The sequence below is a fragment of the Rhyacophila brunnea genome, unplaced genomic scaffold, assembly GCF_057557595.1.
Source record: "Rhyacophila brunnea isolate RB1 unplaced genomic scaffold, BYU_Rbru_1.0 scaffold_18, whole genome shotgun sequence".
NCBI classification, from domain to species: domain Eukaryota; kingdom Metazoa; phylum Arthropoda; class Insecta; order Trichoptera; family Rhyacophilidae; genus Rhyacophila; species Rhyacophila brunnea.
The window spans coordinates 33,047,472-33,074,212 of NW_028232837.1; the positions used below are offsets into that span (position 1 = coordinate 33,047,472).

General features: G+C 33.5%; 1 protein-coding gene across 1 annotated transcript; it reads left to right on the forward strand.

The window, feature by feature from the left end:
* Window positions 1-486: 486 nt before the first annotated feature.
* On the forward strand, window positions 487-26,741 carry Rab11 (RAS oncogene family member Rab11). Its single transcript, XM_085945498.1, has 6 exons — window positions 487-761; window positions 6,973-7,094; window positions 18,227-18,459; window positions 23,295-23,410; window positions 24,270-24,448; window positions 26,523-26,741. The coding sequence occupies exons 1-5, from the start codon at window positions 722-724 to the stop codon at window positions 24,401-24,403; spliced, it is 645 nt and encodes a 214-aa protein (XP_085801624.1). The 5' UTR covers window positions 487-721; the 3' UTR covers window positions 24,404-24,448; window positions 26,523-26,741.

Consider the following 26,741-nt stretch of genomic DNA (forward strand, 5'->3'; position numbering starts at 1 on the left):
CGGTTATGCTTTTATACCCCTCAATTATTAATATTTTGAAACAGCCTAAGTACTTACTTCGGTTATTTATTATGTATATGGACAAGTTTAGTGTATGCAGAATTAAATTTGTTTCATCAATAATCATACTAAAATATGATGCATCCATTTATCCATAAAGATAATAAATAATTATTCCAGTAAGTTGTTTCAAAAAACTCTCTCAAAAATTTCAAATGTATGTTAGAATAGTTCTGCATTCAGAATTATTATCAGATAGAGATTCTTTAGAAAATCGTTTTTCTAAGTAGGTAGGTAGATTGCAAAAAATTATATTGTATTTATAACCATAATAATGGGAGTTGGGATAATAATTTTATTATGTTCATTTCTGAACATTATTCTATCGCTGTTGGTGTTGCTCATAGACTAAAATACTTTTGTGTTGCTTGTTGCTACAGTCACGTCGTTACGTTGTCGTTGTCGTTGTCGTCGACGCTTGCGCCTGTTGAGGGGCGTAAAAGTCATCCGCCATATTGCGAATTCTTCGGTCCCTTTTATTTTTCCTACATTTTGTTTTATCCAAATAATCCGTTTGTATTTGTGCCATCCGCGATCGGGACAGTTACGCAAAGTTACCGGTGTGTTATTTTCGGTAGCTCATTTTAAGTTTTGTATTGGTTTTTTGGCTCCGTGAACTATATTCTGACACCCTATCGGGGTGTAAATTCCAACATCCAAAATGGGCACTCGAGATGACGAATACGATTATTTATTTAAAGGTTTGTATTTTTGACTATATTATCTAAAGTGACCGTGTCCGTGTCATATTTGAGTCACTGTCTCGGCTTCAATATTTACCCGTCCGTATCTTTCATTGATTATCTAAACTCCGTTCCATTGTTTTGCGAAATGTCAATACATTCTCTATTACGATAATAAAAGAAAATCTTTCTACAACCATCATTTTATGACACCGCGGTTCACAATGTACGTTGGATTTGAAGATTGAAATCATTTCGGCGTTTGAAATTACAGTTTTTCTTTGTTATATTTGTGTTTTCCGCGTCTTGACAGATTTCAGACCTTGAAAAAAAACATCGATAAGTCATTGTCAGCAGCTGATGAAAGTACAACTTTTTACAAATGGTAAAAATGTCGATTACTTTCACTGTTTATGTTAACTATTGGGCTTTATTATTTGGTTTATTGATGCAGATGATACGTTTAGTATACTAATTAGAATATTCTCTACGTGTAGACCAAGTATTTTCTCTTTTTGCGTATCATGCGAAATCTTCTCACGACTTTTACTTTTTGCTTGCCCACTTTTCTATAAGTTCATCTTCCTGGCTTTAACTATTTCTATTGATTATTTTTCATTAAAAACCGTTTACTCCCCTTGATATTCACTAGTTTATCGTATTTCCCTATCGTGTGAAGTAGATATTATTTCAGTGATGAGTCATAATATCAATCGACGACTTTTTCATTGAATGACTCGAAATTCGTGATAATCCGATAATTAATATGACTCGAAATTGACGCATATTTTGTATGCTTTTGAAACTTTTCACACATTTTTAAATATACCTACCCATATACATTTTACATTATTTATCAATACTTCTAATTACCTCATATAGGTATGTCCAACGTGTACCTTGTTCACTAGTATTTTAATGTTTATAATATTATCGTATACCTATACCTAGGTATTATTATGTATTATCGAGTGCATCTGGATTTAAATGTTAGACATCAATTAATTAATATTTGAAAAATTCAAAAAAATGTTATGTCAGAAATTTCAAACTCAATGTTTACATTTCTGTTAGAAATGCTAATTAATAAATCTAAAATCTAACCTATTGTCCGTAATTCTAACTTGGTACGTACTTACATTAATTCAATTAAATTTACATTCTACCAAAAATTTTGAATTATAAAATATATAAGGATTCTTATATTTTATTTCTGTTATGACATTTGAAATTTATTTGGAAGCGCATGAAGTATGGTTAAATTGGTAAACTCCAAAAATATTAAAATCGCTCAGTTGCCATTCCGATTTTCTTACATACACAACGGCGGGCATTTTTTATGTCCATTGTGATTATGTACTCGAGTGCAGTTACGGTTTTACAGTTTTACTTGATTTTCCAACTAAATAATAATCAAGTGTCAAAGGTTATGGCCCTGCAAATTGGCAAATAAATGTCAGCAGTAGTGTGAAGTTCTTTGTAAATGAACCTGCAATACAAAGTCACTTGTAGCTAATTTCATTTGTGTTCCAGTGGTCCCTATTTTCTTCAATTTCATACATCTATTATATCTATAGGAGGTTTTCTACATTGCATATTTGCTTAGTTATTGTTGATTGGTAAAAAAAACTAATTTCTATCTAAGAAGGAGCATAATATTGATAGCCACCAACCATCTAACCAGTAACATACTATATGGCTCAAGAGGGGCGGGTGAGTCCTGGTAAGCAGTAGGAAAATTATGTTTTTATAGATTTGTCTCCGGTATGTCAATTATGTGTTTTTAAGTGGTGATATGTTCTGCTTGTACAGACAGTATTTCATGTAGCTACTTTTTATTTTATTGGAATATTTTTTTTATATAGGTATTAAGTAATGACTGACTGTAATAAAAGGGGCCAGCAAACTATGGTCTGAAGCAGGATTCTTCAATACGCTGCCCCGTTGGTTAGGTCTTTTTATTTTCACTCATTTTATACTAGCAGAATCGATACAGCAGAAGATTTAATTGTGAACGTATTGTTTTAATGTGGCTCTTGGATTACATGAGGTTGGATAGCCCCAGTCTAGAGTCTGTATTCTATAAACTGGCGTACACGTCACACAGAAAGCAGTGTGCCATCGCATTCAATGTTGCAAGTTCTCAATGGGAGGGAACGAGAAGGATGCTGAAGTGGGGGGGGGGGGAAACCGGCACGCCAGCTTATGGAAGACAGACTCTAGATGGATTTTAAAAGTCTGGTTGTAAGCCATTCGTTTAGCCCGGTAGGTCCATACCCTGGGTCAAACAAATTGATTTAAAAAAATAAATGAGTGAATTGCACCCTGGCACACAATCGTTCGGTCTAGAGGCGGGAGTTTTACCCCCTTCACCTTACGGTAGGGGCAAACAATTAAATACATATCTTTTTATTTCGAGTTCACTGCTTACATATTATGATTTACTTTCAATAGTAATAAATCATTTTATTTACTTTGATTAATGTAGGCCACATGAATTGGTGTTTTGAAGATGTGACATTGTATTTATATTTTTCTCGATCGGTCATCATATAGATTTGACCTTTGCTTTTTTTTCAATGATAGATTCCATTGTAAATGAATATTATAGCATGTAGGGACTGTGAAGCTTTGACCCAGTAAAACTGTTTAAACATATGTAGGTACATATCAAGTATTTATCCTAACACTTAAGTACTTATACTGTCTAAAAAATATTTATAAGCTTCTCATATATGAACGGTGTTTTCAAATCTCAAGGAAGTACTCACAGAACAGAAAAGCCATTGTCATCGACCAAGGTTTTGAAGCAGGTAGGTTCTTTATGACGGTCAGGCCGTAAAACCCAACTATAACGAATCATACCGACTGTCCCAATATTGAATGCACGTTACATTTGCATGACAGATTTTAATGCATATTATTAGTATACAAGTGTAACTGTTAAAAATAATATATTCTTTAATGTGTAGTTTATCTTATACTTTTCCACACTCATCTGTAGCCTATTACACCACACCCAGTAGCGTAAGCCGTTTCCATTAATTTTGTGTTCCCTGGAAGTACTATTGACAAAGAAAATAGATCATTATATTGTTAATTTAATTTTTCATGATTTACGTACGTTTTCAAGTATACTTTATGGACCTATTACTGACTAACTTTTTACAATCCTTATGTACATATTGATAATAATTTACCAAAACACTGAATAAGACAACAGTGTTACTTTCAGCAATAAAAATTGTTAGCATTATTCAAATTACGATTTTAAATTACTATAATACATAAATATATGAAAATTGTACAATATAAACTTTCAATAATTAAATAGTTATTATATCAGTGGTTAATTGAATAAATGCACATATATAGTATTTGTAGCATAATTTTTATTTATTATTTAAATAGCAACACACTTCCCATGTTCATTTGTATTATTCACTAATTTTTCATCGGTTAATACACAAAAAGGAGATCCTCATCAATGGCACTCAGCTCGAACAGGTGAAAAGTTACATCTATCTGGGACAACAAGTGTCTATAGATGGATGTATATTTGATGAAATTGTTCGCAGAGTAAAGCTAGGCTGGAGTGCTTTTGGCCGAATAATGTCTTCAAAAGTGATCTTCCACTGTGCCTAAAGCGCAAAGTGTTCAACCAGTGTATGCTTCCCGTAATCACATATACGTGTGAAACATGGACCCTAAGAGAGAGATCCAGAAACTTAAGGGTAGCACAACGTGGTATGGAGAGGTGCATGCTGGGCATAATGCGAAAGGACAAAAAGAGGAATGAGTGGATAAGGAAGCAGACAAGGGTTTTGGGATGTAATAGAGTTTATTAAAAGCCTTAAATGGAGATGGGCTGGACACAGTTTGAAGAAGAGACAATCGTTGGACAAATCTAGTCATCGAGTGGTATCCAAGAAGTACAAAACGTCCGCAAGGTAGACCTAGAAGCCGCTGGATCGATGAAATGATAAACTTCTGCGGAAGTACGTGGCAACTCAACGCACAGGACCGAAAGAAGTGGAAGCAGCTTGAAGAGGCCTTCATCCAGCAGTGGATAGATTCATGCTGATAATGATGGTGAATCCACTAAATCTCAAACATCTACAAGGTTTCCGCAGATAATCAGTATTGAACGATACCTTGATTGGTCCGAAACTGCATTTGATTGATTTCTGTTCACAAAACATAATTATTAGACAGCAACAACTGTCACTTTTTTTTGGATTTCATGTTTATTTTTTGCGTCATTTCTTATTCGCGTCGTTGACTAACACGTAAGCCCACTAATGGAATTAAGTATTACTATGCACTATCCTCTAAGCAACTTATTAATATTATAATGTTTTTGACTTTGTTTAATTTCTGAAAACATCAATCAAATTATTATAAATAACAATAAATACAGGTAATTTATCTACGACTTAATCAATAAATCAACTTTGAGACTTGTTTCTTGAAGCCAGGCGCTCTGTACATTATCTTCATGACACTATTATCAGTCTCATTTTATCTTAGCGGATATACTCAAAATTAAAGATTAAAAGACAGATGTGCCAGGTAGCTACTCTAGAGAAATTAAACGAAGCTTGTTTGGTTTGGTATCACTGACAATGAGAACTTTAGCATATTATCTTTATTATTTTTGATTCAATGTCAATGAATTCAATCTCTGTTGTTTTCGTGTTCTTATTATGTTTTTGTTTATAATTCCAAGCAACTGAACCATGAAAATACTTCTCAATGGCAGAATATAAATTCTCTCAAACATCAAATTAAATTATTAAGTATTGCTTTAGCAAGAACTCAACTCTTAAACTGTGTATCGTAGCTACTTATGATTAAACATAGGCCTTTTGAAGTACTTAGTTATCGCATACTAATAATAGGCAATGAAATGGTTAATCACACGCCGTGTTCTTGTATAAATAAAAAAATAAATAAACTTCTTTTCGATAAAATATTGATGTTTCGCCTATTGGAAAATAAAAAATAATGTTCATAAGTGAGTACTTGTAATTATTTATCTAATCACATCTTGTGGTTTCATTGACATGTATTTTCAAAGAAGCCCATCAATACTTCAAAGGTTTTACAGTCTTACAATAACTCATTATATTCAATGTGTATGTAATTTTACAGTAAGTAGGTAAATAAATTCCATATTGACCTTAGGATAAGGTAAGCTCTTATTCTACCGTAGACATAAGTAGTGGAATAATTGAAAAAATGGTTTTACTGCAAGAGAGTAAAATATTGGTCCTTGACAATGAAACATTTTTCTATCCATCTCGATACGAATACAGGAAGTTCTTCACCTTGCATTCCAACTCCTGCAAGGTGTTTTGAATTTTTTTCCCTGTGCTCGTGGAGACTCCTTTATGTGCGACAATCATACTGAGCCCACTTTCAGTTTTGGCTTACCTGCACCATAGAGATGTAAAGCCTCATAGTCTGCATATTGGCTAATACCAATAGGCCGACTAGCAAACAACCGCGATTGCCTTATGAATTTAGCTAAAAGCCCATCAATAATATCCTTCCTCTTTCACCAGAACTTATTAGTCTTTTATATCAAAGAACTGTATATAACAGTAGATGGCAATCATATATAAGACAGTCTTTTCATGATGTTTAGTTACTGCAGTATGGAGGCACCGGTTTGGTGCCTTTCCCATTCACAACTTTTCAAAGACATCATCTGTTCTTCTTTAGCTCTTAATGTTTTTGGTTCTGGCCCTTACAAGAAGCTGGAAAACACTAATCTTTAAAACAGCCATATTTTATTATTCCTGTATGTTTGTTATTCCGCAGTCCTTTCATTTTAGTGATACTTAAACCAGTACTGATTAGTCGCTGAGCTGTTATTAAATCTGTTCTGACATACGAAAACCCAATTGACCTATCTACCATATGAACTGAAGTAGTTTGCATTCATTTATTCTCTATAGGTCAATGAGATGCCTATTCATAAAATAATCTATAGTTTTTTCCACAACGTTTTGTAATATCCCTGTGCTACAACTCTGTAATGAATAACTAATGCAATGCCACCGTATAATAACCCATGGATGCGTGCCAAAACTTTGAGATCCGGTTATTCCAAAAATTAAACTCATATTGCCAAATGGCCAGTATGGGTATTCCAGCATTGTGAAGTGCCTTATATAATTTCTTGACTGTTATTAACAATTTGTTTTTTTTTTATTTGTTTCAGTTGTTCTAATAGGAGACTCAGGTGTGGGTAAAAGTAACCTACTCTCCAGGTTCACTAGAAATGAATTCAACTTAGAATCTAAATCAACAATAGGCGTAGAATTCGCCACCCGAAGTATAGAGGTAAGATATCTTATTTTATATTAGTTTAATTAAACCATGAATTATTCATGTACAAAAACTTAGTGCCTTCTTCTTGAAGCTCGGAGAATAATACAATATACTTTGATGATAATATAATATAATGATCCAACCAGAAAAGTGACCAAACAGTTCCTTAAGTTTTTCAACAAAGAAATGTTTATGAATATGGAGTTATTCATTATTGATTTTTGTAACGTTCATTATAATATTCAGCGCATCTATACTATACACAAGACTGCTTTCGGCCGCTACAGCAACTAATTATGGTTGGTTTGTATCAAAGTATTAGCACTTATTGTAACAATTACAATAAGTTAATTGTAACTGTTACAATAAGTGCTATATTTTAACAGCACCTCTCTTGGCTGTGATAAATTTTAGAGCGAGATAGACAGTTCTTACTGTTTCCACGGCTAACTTATAGTAATTGTTACAATAACTGCTAATACTTCGATACAAACCTACCCTAGGTAGCGGCCGAAAGCGGTCTTGTGTATAGAATAGATGCGCAGAGAGGCATTATAGGGATGGGAAACTGCTACCAATCTGCTATTAAATGAAGGAGTCATTTTTTATAATGGTCTGATAGAAGATGGCGATAAGTCTTAAAAGTCTAAAAATTAGTTAAACATGCCAAATGATCCATAATGCATAATATATAGACAGATGAGAAAAGGCAAAGTCGAATCAACACATCTGAAATACTAAATTACATACTTACATAAAAATTGGGAGTTCCCATACAAAACGGTCTAAAAATTTTTTTCTTTGGCCTCCTAAATAGTAGAGATTTTAAACATAATGCCTTCTTTCTTTCGCACACAGAGAACTAAAGTAACCCACATGTAAATCTCAGCTGTACAGATTTTGTCACCAATAGAAATTATACAATCACATGAAATAATATCAAAAAACTTTATGAATTTTATCTAAATTTCATGTTACGATCGACAGTTTGGATTTAAAGAGCTGGCGTCGAATGTCAAAAGATGGCGCTACTAGTATGTCCTCTATATTGGAAAAAATACTCAATATGGAATTAACGTTGACGCAAGTCACCAAGTTCAAATTAGTCAAAAAAGACCCTGTGGCACAATCTCACCCATACTCTCACAATTCCACCCCAGTTTACGGTACCACAAAACAGATGAATAAATTAGAAAAGCGAAACCCAGTCGCCCTAGACCAAGACTTTAATGACATTTTTGTTAATGACATAATGAGGGCAAGCCATTCAACGCAAATAATATCACTAATATTGAATGTACGTTGCACTTATGTGGCAAACTTAATGCATGTGTTGCATTCTTTATACCTTATTAAAATATACATTTTTTTTTTTAAATTTTGTGAATCGTTTTTCTTTTCGTAATTATTTCTAAATAATACAACTTGGCATTGATGTTGGTACAAGTGTTTTTTTTTATCATACCTTTTAAGTATCTACCTACCTAAACAAATATAGTTTTTTTGAGGATTTTTTTGTTTTATCAGTTGTGTGGTTCCATCCTTGTGGCATTCGGTGATGCACTTTGCTTCGTAATATGTTACAAATACTATTATATTATGCGATTATTTCTTTTAAACTTTGGTCCAGTTTCCATTGCAATCAATATTTTTTAATAGCAGTATGTATTATGCCAATTTGTATTTGAACGTGTATATCTAGATCGGTCTCTAATATCCCTGTGTTTCCAAAAAGTAAAGTAGGTCAGGTCAATATTACAAGGACAATGTTCGAAAGAAAGTCTGTAGTAGAGTTTGCACTGTGGTGTTTTACTTGCAAACAGTTTATTTAAATGAGCCGTCTCATTTACATTTTAATTGGACTTGCTATGCTATTTGTTGAGTACTTCACCTTTAGATAACTTTATTAAAATTTATAAAAATTTGACTTACTCTGGCTAGACTTTTGAATTCATTAAAAGGAATATAACTTATTATCACTTTGGTTGTTTGTATTAATACTGAGCAATAATTATTACTAGTTTCCACACTACCTACTTTACAGAAAGAATTTTACTCTTTACTTTCTTCATGCAGATGTTCCCAAGCAGAACTACAAAGCATGCTTATAAATGTACCTCATTCACACGAACAATTTATTCTTCTGATTTGATTTCATTCATCACAATATTCTGAGGAACATTTTTGGACACAGCGAAACCCAGGTCGCAAAAAACGACTTAAATGGCATAGTACAAAACTTAAATCCATTAGAATTTAAATTCAAATTCCATCAAGTACCTTCGGTTGATAGTATTAAAATAATACACAGTCAAATTGTAGATGCATATTTTTCTTGAGAGTTTCCGAACTGAGAAGGGAGTCCGTCGGGGATGTGTTTTATCTCCCCAGTTATTCAATAATATGGAGAGCATATAATGCGGAAAGCCCTAGATCAATGGCAAGGCGGTTGGTGGTGAGAAAATAGACAAATTAAGATTCGCAGATAATACCACTCAAATCGCCGCTGATGAGAACTCACAGAGCTACTACAGAAGAGGAAGAGTGTCGCAAATACGGCCTCCTTATTAATATGACTAAGACCAAGTCAATGGTTGTCGATATGGCTAACCTTCTACCAACAGCAAGTATATTCCAAAACTTAGAAACAGTGGACGAGTTGGTATATCTGGGATCGACCATTAGAGGAAAAGGTAAATGTGAAGCGGAAATAAGAAGACCACACACAAATTGCGAAAAATGCGATGACACGTCTTACCACTATAATATGGAAGGATCGGGGAATTTCAATTCCCACAAAAATTATGCTTGTGCATATGTTAGTGTTTTTCGGACATATTTTCCGGCACAGACCAGACAACCTGAAGAGAATGGTGGTTTTGGGTGGCCTCCAGAAAAGACGAAGCAGAGGAGCGTCGGCGCGCTGGAGCCAACGAATAAAGGAGCTGACTGGGGGCACCATTCATTCTGCTCTGAGAGAAGCGGAAGATCGAGAGGGATGGAAAGTCTTGGTAACCCTAAGGATGACGAATTTCAAAGGTGATCATGATCCTCAGCCATAAGGATACGACCGAGAAGAGAAAATAACCGCCAAAATACACAACACCGAATTGACAAAACGTGGCCGATGTGTCACCAAGTGTTGCTAATAGGGAAAAATACGCATGGAAGAAGTCACCAAAGTACTTTGGTGACTTTCCATAACACAAATATCCTTTTTTTTGTAGTTCGTGAATTTTTTGTTTTTGTGTAGGAGAGAGCGAGATTTAGAGAAAACATATTATTAAAAGAGCTATGGTGTGAGAAAACATACATGTACTTACTGACTAAAAAAGTAAATTTAATTTGGATTAATGCACCAAAATGACTGTTTGTAACATCCTAATGATTACCTAATTTCCTACATTCTTGCATTTGTGTTTACGTATCATTTCATGACTATTGGAACAGCCTGTATACAAGTAAAGGTTAACACTTTACTCACTTGGCCTACAATATGACTCGGTGACTCAGTAGCATGAGAATCACCTGTAATAATGACTAGTTGTTTAAATACAGGTGTTACCTATTATTTAACTAGTAGATAAGTTCTCTTTGTTGCAATATTGATAATTAAATAGCACTTTCAAAAGTTTATTCGGCTGAATTTAAGACCTCAGTGACATCAATGAAAGGAGGACACACTTTTTGATTAGTCTAGTGTCTCTATTGTGACAGTTGGAAAGCTAAATTTATTCAGAGAATAAGAATCCTTGACATATGACCGCACATAACCTAATGGATCAAGTATTGAAGGAGTATACTGTATTTCTTTAACATTGAAAGGTTATACAGCATCACACCTACTTCATACATAATTAGGATAGATGAAAAAATGACCAAGTGTAATAAAAATAGTATAAAACTAAAAAACAGTGAAACATTGACATTGTATCCCGGTTACAGTTCGGGGCTCTCAAGATTCTGAATCAAGGGGTCCATTTCCAAAATAAATTATGGTTCTCTTGGTTCCAGGGATCAGCACCCGTTCCATTTCATATTGTAATAGCGCCTGCACATGCACATAATTTACTGGCACCAATAGTGTGTAAATTAAACCATTTCAAGTGCTAACTGTCTCGCCAATCTCATTCTTCAAATGTAAGCGAGACAGGTTGTTGTCATTCTATGGTGTTATTTGACAGGTTGTGAAAATTGGTAAACATTAAAATGCTCTGTGCGGGTTAGTCGGTATGTTTTCCGGCAGGTTCACTATCGTTCTACTGCGCATACGTCATGCAAGTTGTAACAATTGCGCGAAAATTCAGAAGCCCTAAACTTTTTTTATCCGTGGGTGCAGTCTTGCGACATGCGCGAAAATATCTGTTTACATTTTATCATTATGGTCACGACAATGTGTATTGCCTCCAGTAAATCCATGTACGTGTAAACGGGCTATAATATTGTTCTGCTGGCAATTTTCAATCCCTCATCAATCATAATTTTTATTCATTTCATGAATGATAAATTAATTATTAATTTTCTATCAATTTTATTTTGCAAAATATTCATTAACTAGTTTGCAATAAATTCTATCCCATGTTACACATTTACCATAATATTTGGCTCCACTCCTCATAGCAAGATGTAATACTCACCCTGTCAAAAAATTACAGTCAATCAGTAGTATTTCATACAATTATTTATGGGTCTATTATTTCAATTGGTTCTGTTAAAATTCTTTTGTAATTATTTGTCATTTCATTGGACCCTCTTCTAGTCAATAGAATCGATACCCCTATGAAGTCAATAATTTGTTATCTTAGGTTATGTTACAATGTTGTGTCTGTGCACAGCATTAGTATGGGGATAACTAATAAATTCATAGTGTGTGCTAACCAATACGCACCCGTCCAGCATATGACATTGTATGGTGAGGTCATTGATTTTGTGTGGTGTTTTATTTTCTATACAATTATGGATTCTTTTATTGTGGCTGCGTGCATGTATGTGTTCTATGAATGTATGTGTGGGAACTAGTCTAAAGTAATATTATTTCAGCTTATTGGATTAATGTGTTGTTCAGTATTATATTTGAATATTTTGTTATTGTATTGTTTGAATATGGTGTGAATTATCATTATGCAAATGTTATTTTTTTTTAATTGGATTTATAAAATATCTGGGAGAAATTATTTAAATAATGATGACCATATAACGTAATGAACCATCCAAGCCTAAAAATCTCATTGGGTTACGTGTTTCTCAACCAAGCTTTTTCCAAACCATTTCAAATTATTAATTTACTTGTGGTTTCTCCATGTACAATTATCTTTCCAATAATCCTCGTTTACTTTATGTTAATTCAACATATAATTACTACACTGGCCGAGAAACCATTTCAGCTTTCTCAATATACATTCGAATTACTTATACCTCAGGTGTCATCTCAAAGTTTCTGGGCAATACTTCTTAAGCTACAATAAAATGTAAAGTACAGAAAAAAATCCCGTCTTGAAAATTTTGCTTTTCATGGTGGATTGGTACCAGGATAATGACCCGACGAGCAATTGGCTTACAACCGATCCTCAAAAACCTCAATTAGAACTATATAAGAGACAGACTGCCTCGATAAGTGAATAAGAATTAGAAATAAATAATCAGCTGTTATATGTATGTGTTTTCTTATAATGAAAATACTGTTCTCTACATTGTTATAAGAACGGGTTGTTTCTTGCATCCAACTTCGCTGACATCAGATAATGCTAGGAGACAAACTCACAGCATTTGATGTTTGGTTTTGGACACATGGTTTTTAAGTTTCAACCATGTCCTATCATAATTCAGCCACTTGCTCAACTCAACGTATTGGCTCCATACTCTGACTCATACACAAATTTGAAAACAATATGTGTACTTGCCAGGCCCAGGATTCCAACCTGAGACCTACGACGCTTAAGCCGCGCGGCCATCGTGGGGTCAAAATGGTTGGATAGATGTTATGACGTGTCCACACTGGCAACAAGTTGCTGGCAACCTCATTAAATTTTACGATAATTATTGTAAAATCTAACAAGGTTACCAGCAACTTGTTGCCAGTGTGGACCACTGGCCATTATATTGACAACATAAAAGTGCAATATATTTTCTTTAAAAATTGCTTCAACATAATTTTAGGTTTGCAATGCTTTGCAGAAAATGGGATAAATAGCCATAATTTCAGATGAAAGTATGAATCCAGATATCCAGGATGTATGGCAAAAGAAATAGTATTTACTACTTACATACTAAAATTAGTATGAAAAGACTAATGCTAAAAGAATGTTAAGAATACTTGCACACAAAGCAATTTTATAATTTCTTTATTTTCAGCTTTTACACAACACTGACAAAGGATTTTGTTGATTGCCAAATTCTTTGTCACTGTTCCACTTGCAAGAAGCCATAGATAGCATAGTTATGTTTTTGCCTGGCCGGGGTTAATATCCAGTCAAGTTCAAGGTGGACCAGTCTAGAGTGGTATTCTGATTATGTAGCAATTCACATTGGCTGTCCAAACTGCTTGATGTGCAATATTATTGTGTGTCATCGTGGCATGCCAGTTACCTGCATACCGTGAAATAGCTGGGGCCACCATGTTCTTGCTATCTGTTGCGCATTCCACTGATAAAAATGTCCATTGCTGCAATGCTTGATAATAATGTCACCATAATTGATATGACCACGAATTTATTCAAATTACACATTTATTATACTGATAACTGTGTAGATTTACTTATGAAATGATGGTTACTCAATTGTTTCATTATTTTCATGTTTTTACTGCAATTTTACCTACCAATGTGCTCATAAAAAGTACTTAAAACAGCAAACGTGTTGAAGAAAGCTGTCCATAGAGTCGAGCAAGTCATTTCACATTGTAAAATGATTTGTCACCTTATTTTTGTACTCTGAGATTTTTATGAATTTTATAAGTAAAATGTGGCAATATTATTTAGTTAGATTTAAAAATCCTCAATAATAATACTTTGTCATACATGGAGTATGACCAAACGTCAAACCAGGGCTTCTATCAGGTGTTATTCAACAAGTTTATGTGAATATTAATATTATTACATAAACTTTAACATAAATTTCAGTACCCATACTTGTGAGGGAAACATGTGTTGTAACAGAATTTTTTTATGTGGTGAATACCATGTGAAGAACAGATTTTATGAATTACCACTAAGTGAATAAATTTTCTCTTAATCTAATTATACCCTGTGCCAGTAATGGCGAACCTATGGCACGCGAATGTTTTATTTTGAAGCGAAAAAAAATACCTATAATAATAAATGACGCATCACATTGTATAAAAAATAACAGGCAAATAGAAGAATAAGCATTATATTTAATGTAAAATATATAATTGCATAGGCCATTCCTTACACTTTATGCGTCACATATAATATCGCACTAACCTCATCAGGCGATGTGAGACGTCGTGCCACAAACTGATTTTGATTGATTTACAATGCTTGAGACCACTGTAGCGAGAGAACGCCTCATCTGATCAGTCCAATTCTGGTGTCAATTTGTGCGTAAAGAACCAAAATAAGTAATACAGTAACAAACAATTTCATTTCTATCCATAAAAATGGCTGTACCAAATAAGAAACAAAAACTTGGTGGAGCTAGTTAGTAGTAGTAATTTTGGCAGACAGTTTCAAAATAGGTGGTCCGAAATGTATGGCGTAATTGAAAGTGATAAAGCTACATATTATGTTCTGTGAGTGTTATCTAGAATATCATCATTGTTTAATAGAATTCTTAAAAACTATTTTTTCCACTGTGAAAAACTACTCGGCACGTCAGACAGTCGAAAAATAATGTTTGGGAAATTTTGTCACGCGTACGTAAAAAGGTTTGCCAACCCTGCCCTATGAAATCGTTTTAAATTCACACAGAATATTTAATAGGTAACTGTAAGAAACCGACCTATAAGTCGAGCAATGCCTTTTCAACTGGATCATAAAAGGATCCTTTTATAAAATCACTCATATGTAAAAGTATACAAAATATATTCAAAGCACATGGTAATTTATTTCCCACAATGCCCTGTCAAATATATCAGCTGTGATTACTTTTAAAGATATGCCTAAACTTTTTTCATGTGTTTAGTTATTGAATTTTACATAGTTCGTCCAACAAATTGGGCTCTAATATTTATATTAATTTTTGGTTTCTTCATTCAACGATATTCTTTATTTCTATCAAAGGTATGCACGCTTTTGTGCTATAATCAAAGTTTAAATTAAAATAATAATTGAATTCAACATGCCTCTTCGCACACCCAAAGGAGAATAATCAAAATGTTGATTTGCTATCGGAACAGCCCCTATGCAAAAATTCACCTAATTTAATTTATTTTATGGTAGATGCTGAAAAATATGATCTTATCGATAACCATAATTGACTATAATCAATCAGTTTTGTATGAAAAAGGTATGAATGAATTTTTCAAATAGGTTGAAAAAAGTTCATGAAGTGTAAATGTTGGTTTTTTATGTTTTTGGTTATCCTGATTTATTATTCTCCGGACTACTCTCTATAATCTTGCCCGTCTGCCTCCTGGTGAGGTTACTTAGCAGATTTTTTAAAAAGAAACAGTTGTCGACCATTCGCCTGTCAGATCTGTCTCTAAACACATTCTAATAGCAATATAGGAATTCACCAGATGTGTGATTGAAACCTGTAACCCACAACTTAGATGCAGACATTCGGCCACTACACCGCCGCCTAAATATAGATTGATTTAATGTGTAATCAATATAATTTATACTGATATTGCACTATTTTTCTCGATGTTTGACATCTTATATCAAATATTTTATTGTACAACTATTTATACAAAAAGAGTTCACTATCTCAATTGGAATAACTTTCCCAATGTGCAGAGTCTGGGGCTCATAGTTGTACTTGGTCATAACCAAATGACTTTTTCAACTCTTGCATTCTAAACTGTGCTGCCTTATGGATGTGAGTCGTAACACCTCACAAAGAATCATAGCTACTGTTTATTACGACGAGAACTGATGCTCAGCGCAGCTGGCAGAAATGACAAGATTGTAAAGCCGAACATGGAGCCTTCCATCACATTTTAGCCGAGTCTCACATACAAAATCGTCTCTTGTGCGACAGCCATGAATCAAACATTATAGGTTTCTCACATCCATATTTGCATCTTTCGCCCTCGTACATAGCTGCCTAGCGACAGTGACGTGCGTAACCTTTCGAAACATCAACAAAAATGCCATCAGACATCAAAACAAGTGATATTATGTATTAGTACCGCAGAAATCTAAGAATAAAGCAAAAATATTAGGTTCATCCGTCAATTAGGCACATATCGATGCACAGTACATTACTGAAATAAATATTGGTGCTTTCTTCTGCCACAGCGACTGGCGAGTTTGATGTTTGAATTAAAAATGGCCGGCTTGTAGCTCCTGCGCATTCATAAATGCAACACCAAGTATGTACGACATGCAGTCAAGAGTCGCGTGAAATTTAGAGACACCAGTTGTTTTTATCAAACTAAAAGCTACTAGCGGTGTGTGGAGATCCATTAGGTTACGTTTGTTTTGTGAATACCAACAGAATCATATCGACATATTCCACGTGTTGCAGTCGCAACGAGTTTAGATGTCCGAGTTAGTTTAAGAGAAGATATGATGTTGAACCTGGCTTGCCTCTTTTTCAGACCGATCAGATTCTAGCGTCTTCGGTCGCTACATAAGGAACAAATCAAAAAGAATTCATTATTGACTGCTAAGCTTTTGATTTATTAGTTGTTTCAAAGGTCAATGACATTTCTAAAATCTGTCTGTCTAAAATTCACTTAAATTTGCTTATAAATGGGTGTTTGGTATGCTTGTTGGGTTAGTTAAGTGCCAGACTAAAATGATTGCTAATATAATAAGTGATAAAAATTATGGAATGAAACCTACTCGGCATTTTGCATGATTGGTCAAATTGCAATGAAAATAATAGCGTGTTGCCGTTCACAACATCAGCAATTTTCAAAATAAAAATTCATCACCGCAAACTTTTCAGTTTTTTTAATATTATTTTAGGCATGTAAGTTCCCTCAATTATTATAATTAATGGAAAGGAAATCTTTGTAAGTAATTGACAAAATTTTTGCAACTTATCTGGATAATTTTCTTGGCATTAGTGTTTTATTTTAAATGTGAAACAATATTAAATGTACTTTGAATTTGTAATACTTAGATAGTGTAGTTTATCACTCAACAAGACAGGTTACATTGAAATAAACAAGTAATAAATTGAGAAAGAAAAAAATAAACTATCACATTATTTTTTAATCTTAGTAGTAATAAGGATATCAGATGAATAATGTTTTCTAATAAAATTTTTCATTGACCTGAATGGAATGTCCAACAACTTATTATGATTATCTGTTGTGCTCTCTGTATTAACACATCATTAAAATACAAGAGAAAAGTGAAGATAACTTTGAATTCAGCATTTTATTTCCATGTTTTAGTCCCGATTTTCATCAATATACTTTTCAAGTATAGATCAGGGATTAGCCGGTGAAATTTTACCTAAAAAATTTGCTTTATTGATATGAATTTATATTATCAAAAAAATATACAAGAAATTTCACATCATGACTGTGATGTTGGATCTTGTTGTCTGTTGGATGATTAATGATTTACTGTGTATATTACAGTGAACATTTTATAAAATTTAAATAAAATAAAGACACTGTTACCTACCATAAAAGAAGGCTACCATTAATATCATATAAGTTTCCATATTTTTTTTTGATTCTACAATCCTATAAAATTTGGGAGATGAATATAGTTTTTCTGTAATTTTGTAATTGTAACACTTATTTAATTGACAAACTGCACTTCTTTTTTCTCAAAATTCACATTACAATTAATTCCTAAATACAGGAATTCCAATACTTCAAACTCAGAATTTTGGGGTCAAGAAATCGACCGGTACCCTACGATTACAAATCCTAGAATAAATACTCAGAATGATGTTAATGAGCATTGAGATCAAAGTATCTTCACTTTTATTATAGTAAATTAATGTAATCACCTTCCAATATGTGATAATAACATGAGTGACGTCTTTGTTTCCAGGTGGACGGCAAGACGATAAAAGCTCAGATCTGGGACACGGCGGGACAGGAGAGGTACCGGGCCATCACGTCAGCTTACTACCGCGGGGCGGTAGGCGCCCTCCTTGTCTACGACATCGCCAAGCACCTCACCTACGAGAATGTGGAGCGGTGGCTGCGTGAGCTGCGCGACCATGCCGACCAGAACATCGTCATCATGCTGGTCGGAAACAAGTCCGATCTGCGACACCTCAGGTCACTATACTTTGTTGGACATTCTCTGTCCCAGTCATGGCACAAATGTATGTATTGAGTTCATACAGCATCTTCTAAAAGGATTTGATCAGCTGCTCGTTGACACAAGCAATAGTAAAGCGACAGTGACAGTGTTGCTGTTTTTCATCATACAATAGATGTGTAAAAATTTTGTATTTTCATTCAGCAGCGTAAGAAGTGCACCGGTTCGATTGTTGATTTGTTGATTCGTTGATTCACCTGCTCTTGAATATCGGCATAATTTTTGATTATGTTGCATTGGCTTGGGTGCTTCAAAAAATGTCATTTAAAATCTCTAATTGTACTTTTGGAGAAAACAAAACTGCTAGTTGTTTGTTCTCAATTTCCCTTGCGAAACTCTGTCGTTGGAGACGAACTTGATTAGCAGCAAGATTTTCAACTGCATTGCAATTATTTCATATTTCTCTGATGTTTTCCTTCTTTTGGACTTTATTACAGTATAATTGAATAATATGATACACTGTTTCTTAGGCATTTTTATTTTGTTCACAAACTATGGAACGTTTGAATTTATAGACATAATAATATGTACGATTTACTTGTTTCATTAATTATGCCATTTCATTCGTTCCACCTGTAATATGTCAAATATTATGGTAATGTATTGGTACCTACTTCAAATGTCAATATTTTGTGAACACAATCACACGATGAGCTCAAACAACTTGCATTGACTTAGAAATCAGCTAATCTTTAGTAAAAATTCTCTCTTGAGTCATTTTGGAGCCTTTACATCTAAGATAAACAGGATGTCAAACTTTCAGTCCTATAGTATGTTTACTATGGATGATTAATGTACATTTAAATTGCTGGTGTTTGCTAATATGACTGATAATGTATCAATCAGGTACTCTTTGTAATGAAACATCCAAAATCTTCATAATGCATGATGCACTAATGCAAAGGAATAATTAATTATGTTCAATGATCAGTGCTTATCTATTGTACCAAAATAATTGTTTATATGGGTTTTTTTAGAAAGTTGGTATTGTTGTATTGAGGTTGGTTTGCTATTATGTATAATAAAAAAATAATTGATAGGATGTGAGTCAGCCCAGTCTAGGAATGACATAATTTTGTGGTTTTAGGTATATTATTATTGTTTTCTCTTATCATTACGCACATACCTGTTTTATCATCGAGATAAGGAATTTCTTATCAGTTATCACATGCAAGGCTGGAGGTTTCAGTATAATATTTATATCATTAAAAATGCATAATGGGAACTCCTAACTCTGATTGACAGTTTTCTCTTTATCAAATATTTGTATTTATAATCACGATTATGAATTTCACATTTGGGGTTTTCTACTGAACATGGGATTTTTATCTACGGTACGGGTAGTACGGGTGATTGTGACATTATCCCACCCACCACCCATAAAAAAATTTTCATTATAATTCAACCAGACTGCAGGATCCCTATACTAACTACTTCATATCGTCACTGTTCTGGCAGAAGACACTAATTCGAAAAAATGACATATTGAGTTAGTTATACCAAAATTTTCCTTATTTCAAACTTTACCGTCTGGAAAGCTTCTTAATAAATAAACAGTCTTTATTTTAAAGTCATCCTTCTTACGATTACTTAATAAACTTACATGATAGACCATTATTTCAAACATTTTAACAACTTCAAAGTCAAATTACTCAAAACTAGTATTCTCCAGTTAGTGTGTTCTGCCAGAACAGAGACGATATTATGTATCATGATATATTGAGTTAAAAAAGGCACATAAGTGATATATGTATACATCTGAAGAATTGTCAGTTATTATCACTTTGTATCTTTATTTCGACTTGTGGCACTTTAGTTGTTGGGGTGCAATAAACTATGTGTCCAAAAAGAGAAAAATAGCAACTCCTAATTAAACATTTATATTAATTACAGTAAACTACCAAATTAGTCAGGATATAATCGAAAATATATGGATTATCCAAACCAGTAATATTTATTTAGTTTTAAAATACTGTTACATAGTTCTAATACAGACTATTTTACATGTTTTGTATGGTGAATTTTGTTCATGGAAAATTCCACACAGAAAACTGCAGATGCAGAAAATTTCAGATACAAATCGCACCGTGAGTGTAAAACCAAGGCATCTGCAAATTTTTCAATTTCGAGATTAAATGCAAAACAACTGCAAAAGTCGTGAACTTGATAATATAAAAGTGAAGTAACTGAAAAAACATGCAATATAATATAGATATAAACCAAATATTATGTTTTTTTTTAGAAACTATTTCTCCTAACAAAACGAAGACTTCAAACCCTAATATATCCAAAATATGTCTTTTGCAGATGCCTTGGTTTTACACTCACGGTGCGAAATGTATATTCAGATTTAAAAAAAAATGTTTAAACAACAATATAAATACTCTTTTTTTGGTCATTCCTTCATGTCTGATGATCATGATCACCCGGAAATGCAGTAGTCTTCTGAGCGACCAAGAGTCTCCACCCTTCACGATCTTTTGCCTTTCCTGGAGGCTGCCCAAAACCACCAGTCTCTAGGTTATGCGGTCCGCGCCGAATAATATGTCCAATAAACTGCAGAATGCGTCTCAAGACATAGTTGAGGGCCATTCTTTTATCTGGAGTCGCTGGCTGATTAACCGGTTCATTCTGTGCTCTGTCAAAAGAATACAAAGCATTCCATTTCCATTTGGTGCCAAGAGCACATTTCGACGGCATCAATTGCTGGCCCTTTGCCCTCGGTGTCCATGACTTAACACTACAAGAATATGGAGAACACTGATGTTAGCACAAGAATCATTTTCGTGGCAATTGAAATTCCTCTATTCTTCCATAAAATGTGTCTGAGTTTAATGAGAGTAAAAAATTATTATTTGTTTACTCGACCAGCAAATAGTTACAAATATCCTATTTACCTATGCCGGAAAAGACAGAATTACATATTATTATTGTCTTCTTAAAAGTATTCAAATTTGTTACTATCACTTTCAATGTAGTGATATCGTTGATCTGATGACGAGCATTAAAAGTTTTTATGGCCAACAAACTGGTAGCCTTTATGAGCGGCAGCAATAAAAATCTTTTCTTTTTATTGCTGTGGATTGTCTGATGATTTATGATATCCAGAATGCTTTACTATGTAAAATGTAGATACACCTAAACCAGCTTATTTTATTGCATTTTGTAGCAAAGTGATATGTTTTTATGAAAGTTTGTAAACTGTTTCTAAAATTAAGCCTAAAATATCTTTATAATGGCTGTTTTAAACTTAATAAGGTAGTCATGAGAGGCTTGAACTTTATCGGAATGTAAAAAACAACTGAATTACTTTGGTATTTTTTACTGATTCTTGCTGTCACTTATGGATTCTCTGTTGGCTGAATGTTATGAATTATATTTATCTTTTTAATGGGACGAATAAAACTACAAAGTAAAATAAGCATTGGTGTATTAAAGGTTTTTTTAAGAATATCTTAGTAATCCCAGTTCAGCGGTCCCAGTCAGTCATAGCGGGGTATAAACTGGGGAAGGAAAATTAAAATAATAAACACTTTTTAATTGGTATTCCAGAAATAATGGCAATATCTTCTTTATAATAATTTTACTGAAAGCCTAAATGAGTATTCGTATGTAGAGACATCTAGTTTCATTAATTGTTTGTATTAAATGTCTTCAGACAGTATATTATACACATTATTAAATGCCATTGCAAGGAATCATGCAAATTGATCATTTTATATGTAAGTTATCAAATTACAACATAAAAAACCAGTGACTTCTCTAATTAGTATGAAATTATTCATAACTAATATAATGTAACGCCCACGGTGGCCGCGCGGCTTAAGTGTTGGACTATAACGCCGTGGGTCTCAGGTTCGAATCCTGGGTCTGGCAAGTACACATATTGTTTTTCAATTTGTGTGTGTCAGAGTATGGGCCTAATAGGTTAAGCAAGTGGCTGACATCCATTTCTCGTAAGAAAACAAAATCTGTCAATACAAACCTCTACTCTGTGGAGGCCCATATGATCCTATTAGGATCGGACATGGTCGAAAGAAGAAGAAAGAATATAATGTATGTATGTATTCAGTATATATTATGTTATTTTCAGCTTAGCTGAATATCTTGAAATAAATTGACACTTAGCCCCCCAAGTTCCCCATAAAACTTGGGATATCCAAAGCAAGCACTTTATCAAGCATAGATATAATATTGTTATGGTTACATGTAAATTAGTTCGCCGTGAGCTTTCTTATCGGAAAGAGATGACCGTAAACTGTATGGTCATCTCTTTAGCAGCAAAATGGAAAAATTACGCGTTCATTTAGAAATTGCAGACAATAATGATCCAATTTAAACCTAACCTAACAAATAATCCTATCGGCTATTTTCAAAATTTGTTTGCCGCTGGCTTCCTGGCATACCACACCCAAAGAGGTTGGACGGTCTTTAAATATTTCCGATATAACATTTCACGGTAAAGTGTGATATGACGAACTGCATACTTATAAACTTCCGGACATGTATTATTATAACACAATATAGATGGGGTAGTTTTTAAATGTGTATTGTTCTTCTTTTCGTTTGTTATAATCGTTCACCACTATCTAATAGGCAATTTTCCCTACATATTTTAGTATAGCTGTCTGAAGTTGTATAGGTTCTTTGAAATATGCCTCAAACATGACCATTTGTGTGATATGCCTTGCCTTACCATCTCTTGCAGGAACTTACTATGCTTGAGAGGTTGCATAATTAATAATCGTGTTTTATGTTTAAAATTTTCAATTTTGTCTTTTGATACTTCCAGATCGATTCCTACGGATGAGGCGAAAGCATTTGCAGAACGCAACGGCCTCAGTTTTATAGAAACTTCAGCATTAGATTCTACCAATGTGGAAACAGCTTTCCAAAACATACTCACAGGTAAGATGCCAATGGTTGTTTAATATTTCTTTCACACATTATTCATCCTCATATCTACCTGGATTAACAAGGCATTGTTTGCATGAAGTGACTCTGGAATGCTTTATTCAAGAAACCAGAACACTTGCTACATTTAGAGTTTGTCATTTTGTTTGTTTTTATGTATCAGTTGACAATGTCCTTGTAAGGACTAAGACACGGTGTTGCAATTTTCAGCAAATTGACGCAAACTGTGGTGGTTCTTGTCTGATCCCAATTTGATTCATTTAGAATCATGCAAGATCTGCCTTGTGGCATCGCAGTCTGCTTTGATTTGCAGCGGTGTGTGTCTTGGCCCTAAGCGATGACATCAGTCGTGATTGGTAAATTATATTGATTTTTATATTGACTTAATTAATATGTTATAAACTACTATGTATTGCTTTAGTGTTAAATTATATTTTTGGTGTACATATACGCGAATTAAACATTTTTGTAAATGTTCAGAGAGACCAAAGACCATTTTACCATGCGGGTTTACTTTGCTTAATTTGAATATTATGCTTCTTCTGCAGTATGGTTCGAACACAGTTTGGTTTAGAGTTGAGTAGTATGCATGGTTCATTTTGCAGTATTGATGATAGCCAATAACAAAAAAAATTCAAAAAGATTTTTCTAATACTTAAGTTATCATTTCTCTGAGGTGTTTTCAAATTATGTATGTTCAATAAAGAATGTTACATTCTCAAATATTGTGATTTATTAACTTGAGTTTTAATAGAACAGAATACAGCAAGATATACTTTAACCATTTGTGTCCAAAATGTCCGCTTAACATCTTCAAACGTGGATTTCATCATGTTGTTTGTTTGTTGTGCAGAGATTTACCGGATCGTGTCTCAGAAGCAAATGAGAGATCCCCCAGAAGGGGACGTCATCCGGCCAGAGAGAGTGGAACCAATCGATGTAAAGCCAACGCAAGCCGACAACGTCAGGCGTCAGTGTTGCCAGTAACATCACATTTCACACACACACTCACACCACAGCCTACAACTCAAGGTAACTCTATTTTAATATTTTACCATTGTGCTGTGGGTCTATTCTATACTTATCGACCGCTAAAGTGATAAAGTAATAAATATTATCATACTTAGGGTAGGTTTGTATCAAAATATTAGCACTTATTGTAACAATTACACGAAGTTGGTTTTTATTGTTGCAATAAGTGCTATATTTTAACAGCACCTATCTTGCTGCTGTTGAAATATCGCACTTATTGCAACAATAAAAACCAACTTCGTGTAATTGTTACAATAAGTGCTAATATTTTGATACAAACCTACCCTAAGTTTGATACTATTTATCACTTTCGTGTTTGATAAGTATAGAATAAACCCACTGGTATATTTTCTTAACTTAAGACTGAGTCATAGTCAAGTGGCATACAAAATATTAAAATCTCATCATGCAAAAATCAATTAATTACACTGAACTCCCCATTTACACGGTAGATACGTTCCACGCGATAGCGTGTTAAAAAAATGTGTAAAAATGGTATACACTAAAATACTTTAAAAAATCAAAGGTAACAAAAATTATTCACTATGTTTTAACACATTCTGAACAAATGGGTTTCCAACATGCATTCAGAGTTAATGGCTTTGCACTGTGTTATTTCAAAATCGTGTAAAAAAAAAACGGTGTAAAAAGGGAGTTAGTGTATAGTCAAATTTTTATAGCATGTCACTTGTTGAAACGAATGTTCTATGTCTGATTCATGATGAGAACGCCTATAAATAATGAAATAGCAAAGAACTTATTTTTTGTTCCATAAAATATTACATTAAACAATCCATGGAGGAAGAACGACAATGATATTCGTGTTCATGAAGTGACTAGCTGGGCTGTGGGGACTATAATAACAATTTAAAATATTTTTTACATTATATGTCATAAAAATGTCAAGGAATAGGTACCTAATTACTATAAATTGTTATAGCCATGTTTGTGATTATTCATTCAATATTACTGTAACTATACCAGAAAATAATACCCGTCCTAAGGTCGTAGCCCAGATACCATGTGTACGCATACAAGTTACTGATTAGGAAAAACTGACCAATCCTCAGTTATTTTTTTAAATGGCTTTATTTCATAGCAATGATGCGTATCAAAAAGGAATAAGTCACAAATTCAGCATAATCAGCTATTAATTTTGATAAAAGGAGGATTTTTGAAATTATGTTCAGGAAAAACAATTTTAGGGTTATAAAACTATCAACATTCAAGTAAAATTTTACAGTATCTATGGAATCTATATCTAATATCGTTGCCGTAGATGTCAAGGGAGTCAAGCCACAAATTTGGCGAAAATGAGTTCAGTACACCAAAGCATTTTTAAACCATGAAAGATGCCGTGGTCAATGGATTTGAGCCACAAAACTCTTTTGACTACCACACAGTATGCCAACTGTAGATTTAAATTTTCAGTGATCAAGAGATATAACACACATATATTCTAAAATACTATTTTTTTTAGTTATTCATCCAAAATAATAATAAAATAACATCACAAAGTATATTCTATGTTCAAAGTTCCACAGTTCTATCTTTAAAAACAAAAAAGTTCAACCAAATGTTATTTTTTTTGTCACACAAAATCTTTGCGCACCGATTTCTCACCTTTATGATTTGTGGACTGGCTCCCTTTACATCTCCGGCGACGATAATATATACTATATCATTCTGTACTAAATCTCGTTATTATATTGTAAGGAAAGCCGTAGTGATGTATACATACATAATTTCATTTTTTTTTAAATGTGCCGTATACATACATAATTTCATTTTTTTTTAAATGTGCCGTTTATTTCGATATATGCTCAAACTATCCAAGAAATTAATATTGTTTATGAAAATTGATGGTATGTGAAATTAGGGGGTATTGGAAAATTGGAAATACTCATATTTTGAACCAGTTGAGATGTACGGTGGTTGAATAATTCTTGTATAATTCCACACAATTGATGAAACTTCAAAGCCATATTTTTAAAATGTTTTTCATCCTTATGCTAATTAATAATTTGTATTGCTTACTTGAGTGTTATTGAGTCTTGATAATTGATTGTTTCAGACATGAAGTAAACGGATGGAGTGGTCAGACTGAGAAAGCGGTAAAGTTGGAAGCTTGTTGTTTTGACCGACCGACGCATATTTCTTGTAGATACCCATTTAAAATTCTCCAAAAATTAAAACAGACGTTTAAAATTCAACACACCCGTGAGGAAGAAGAATAATAAAATAAAACAAACGCGTCAACGTGATACGATAAAAAGAAAAAGGACAGATTATT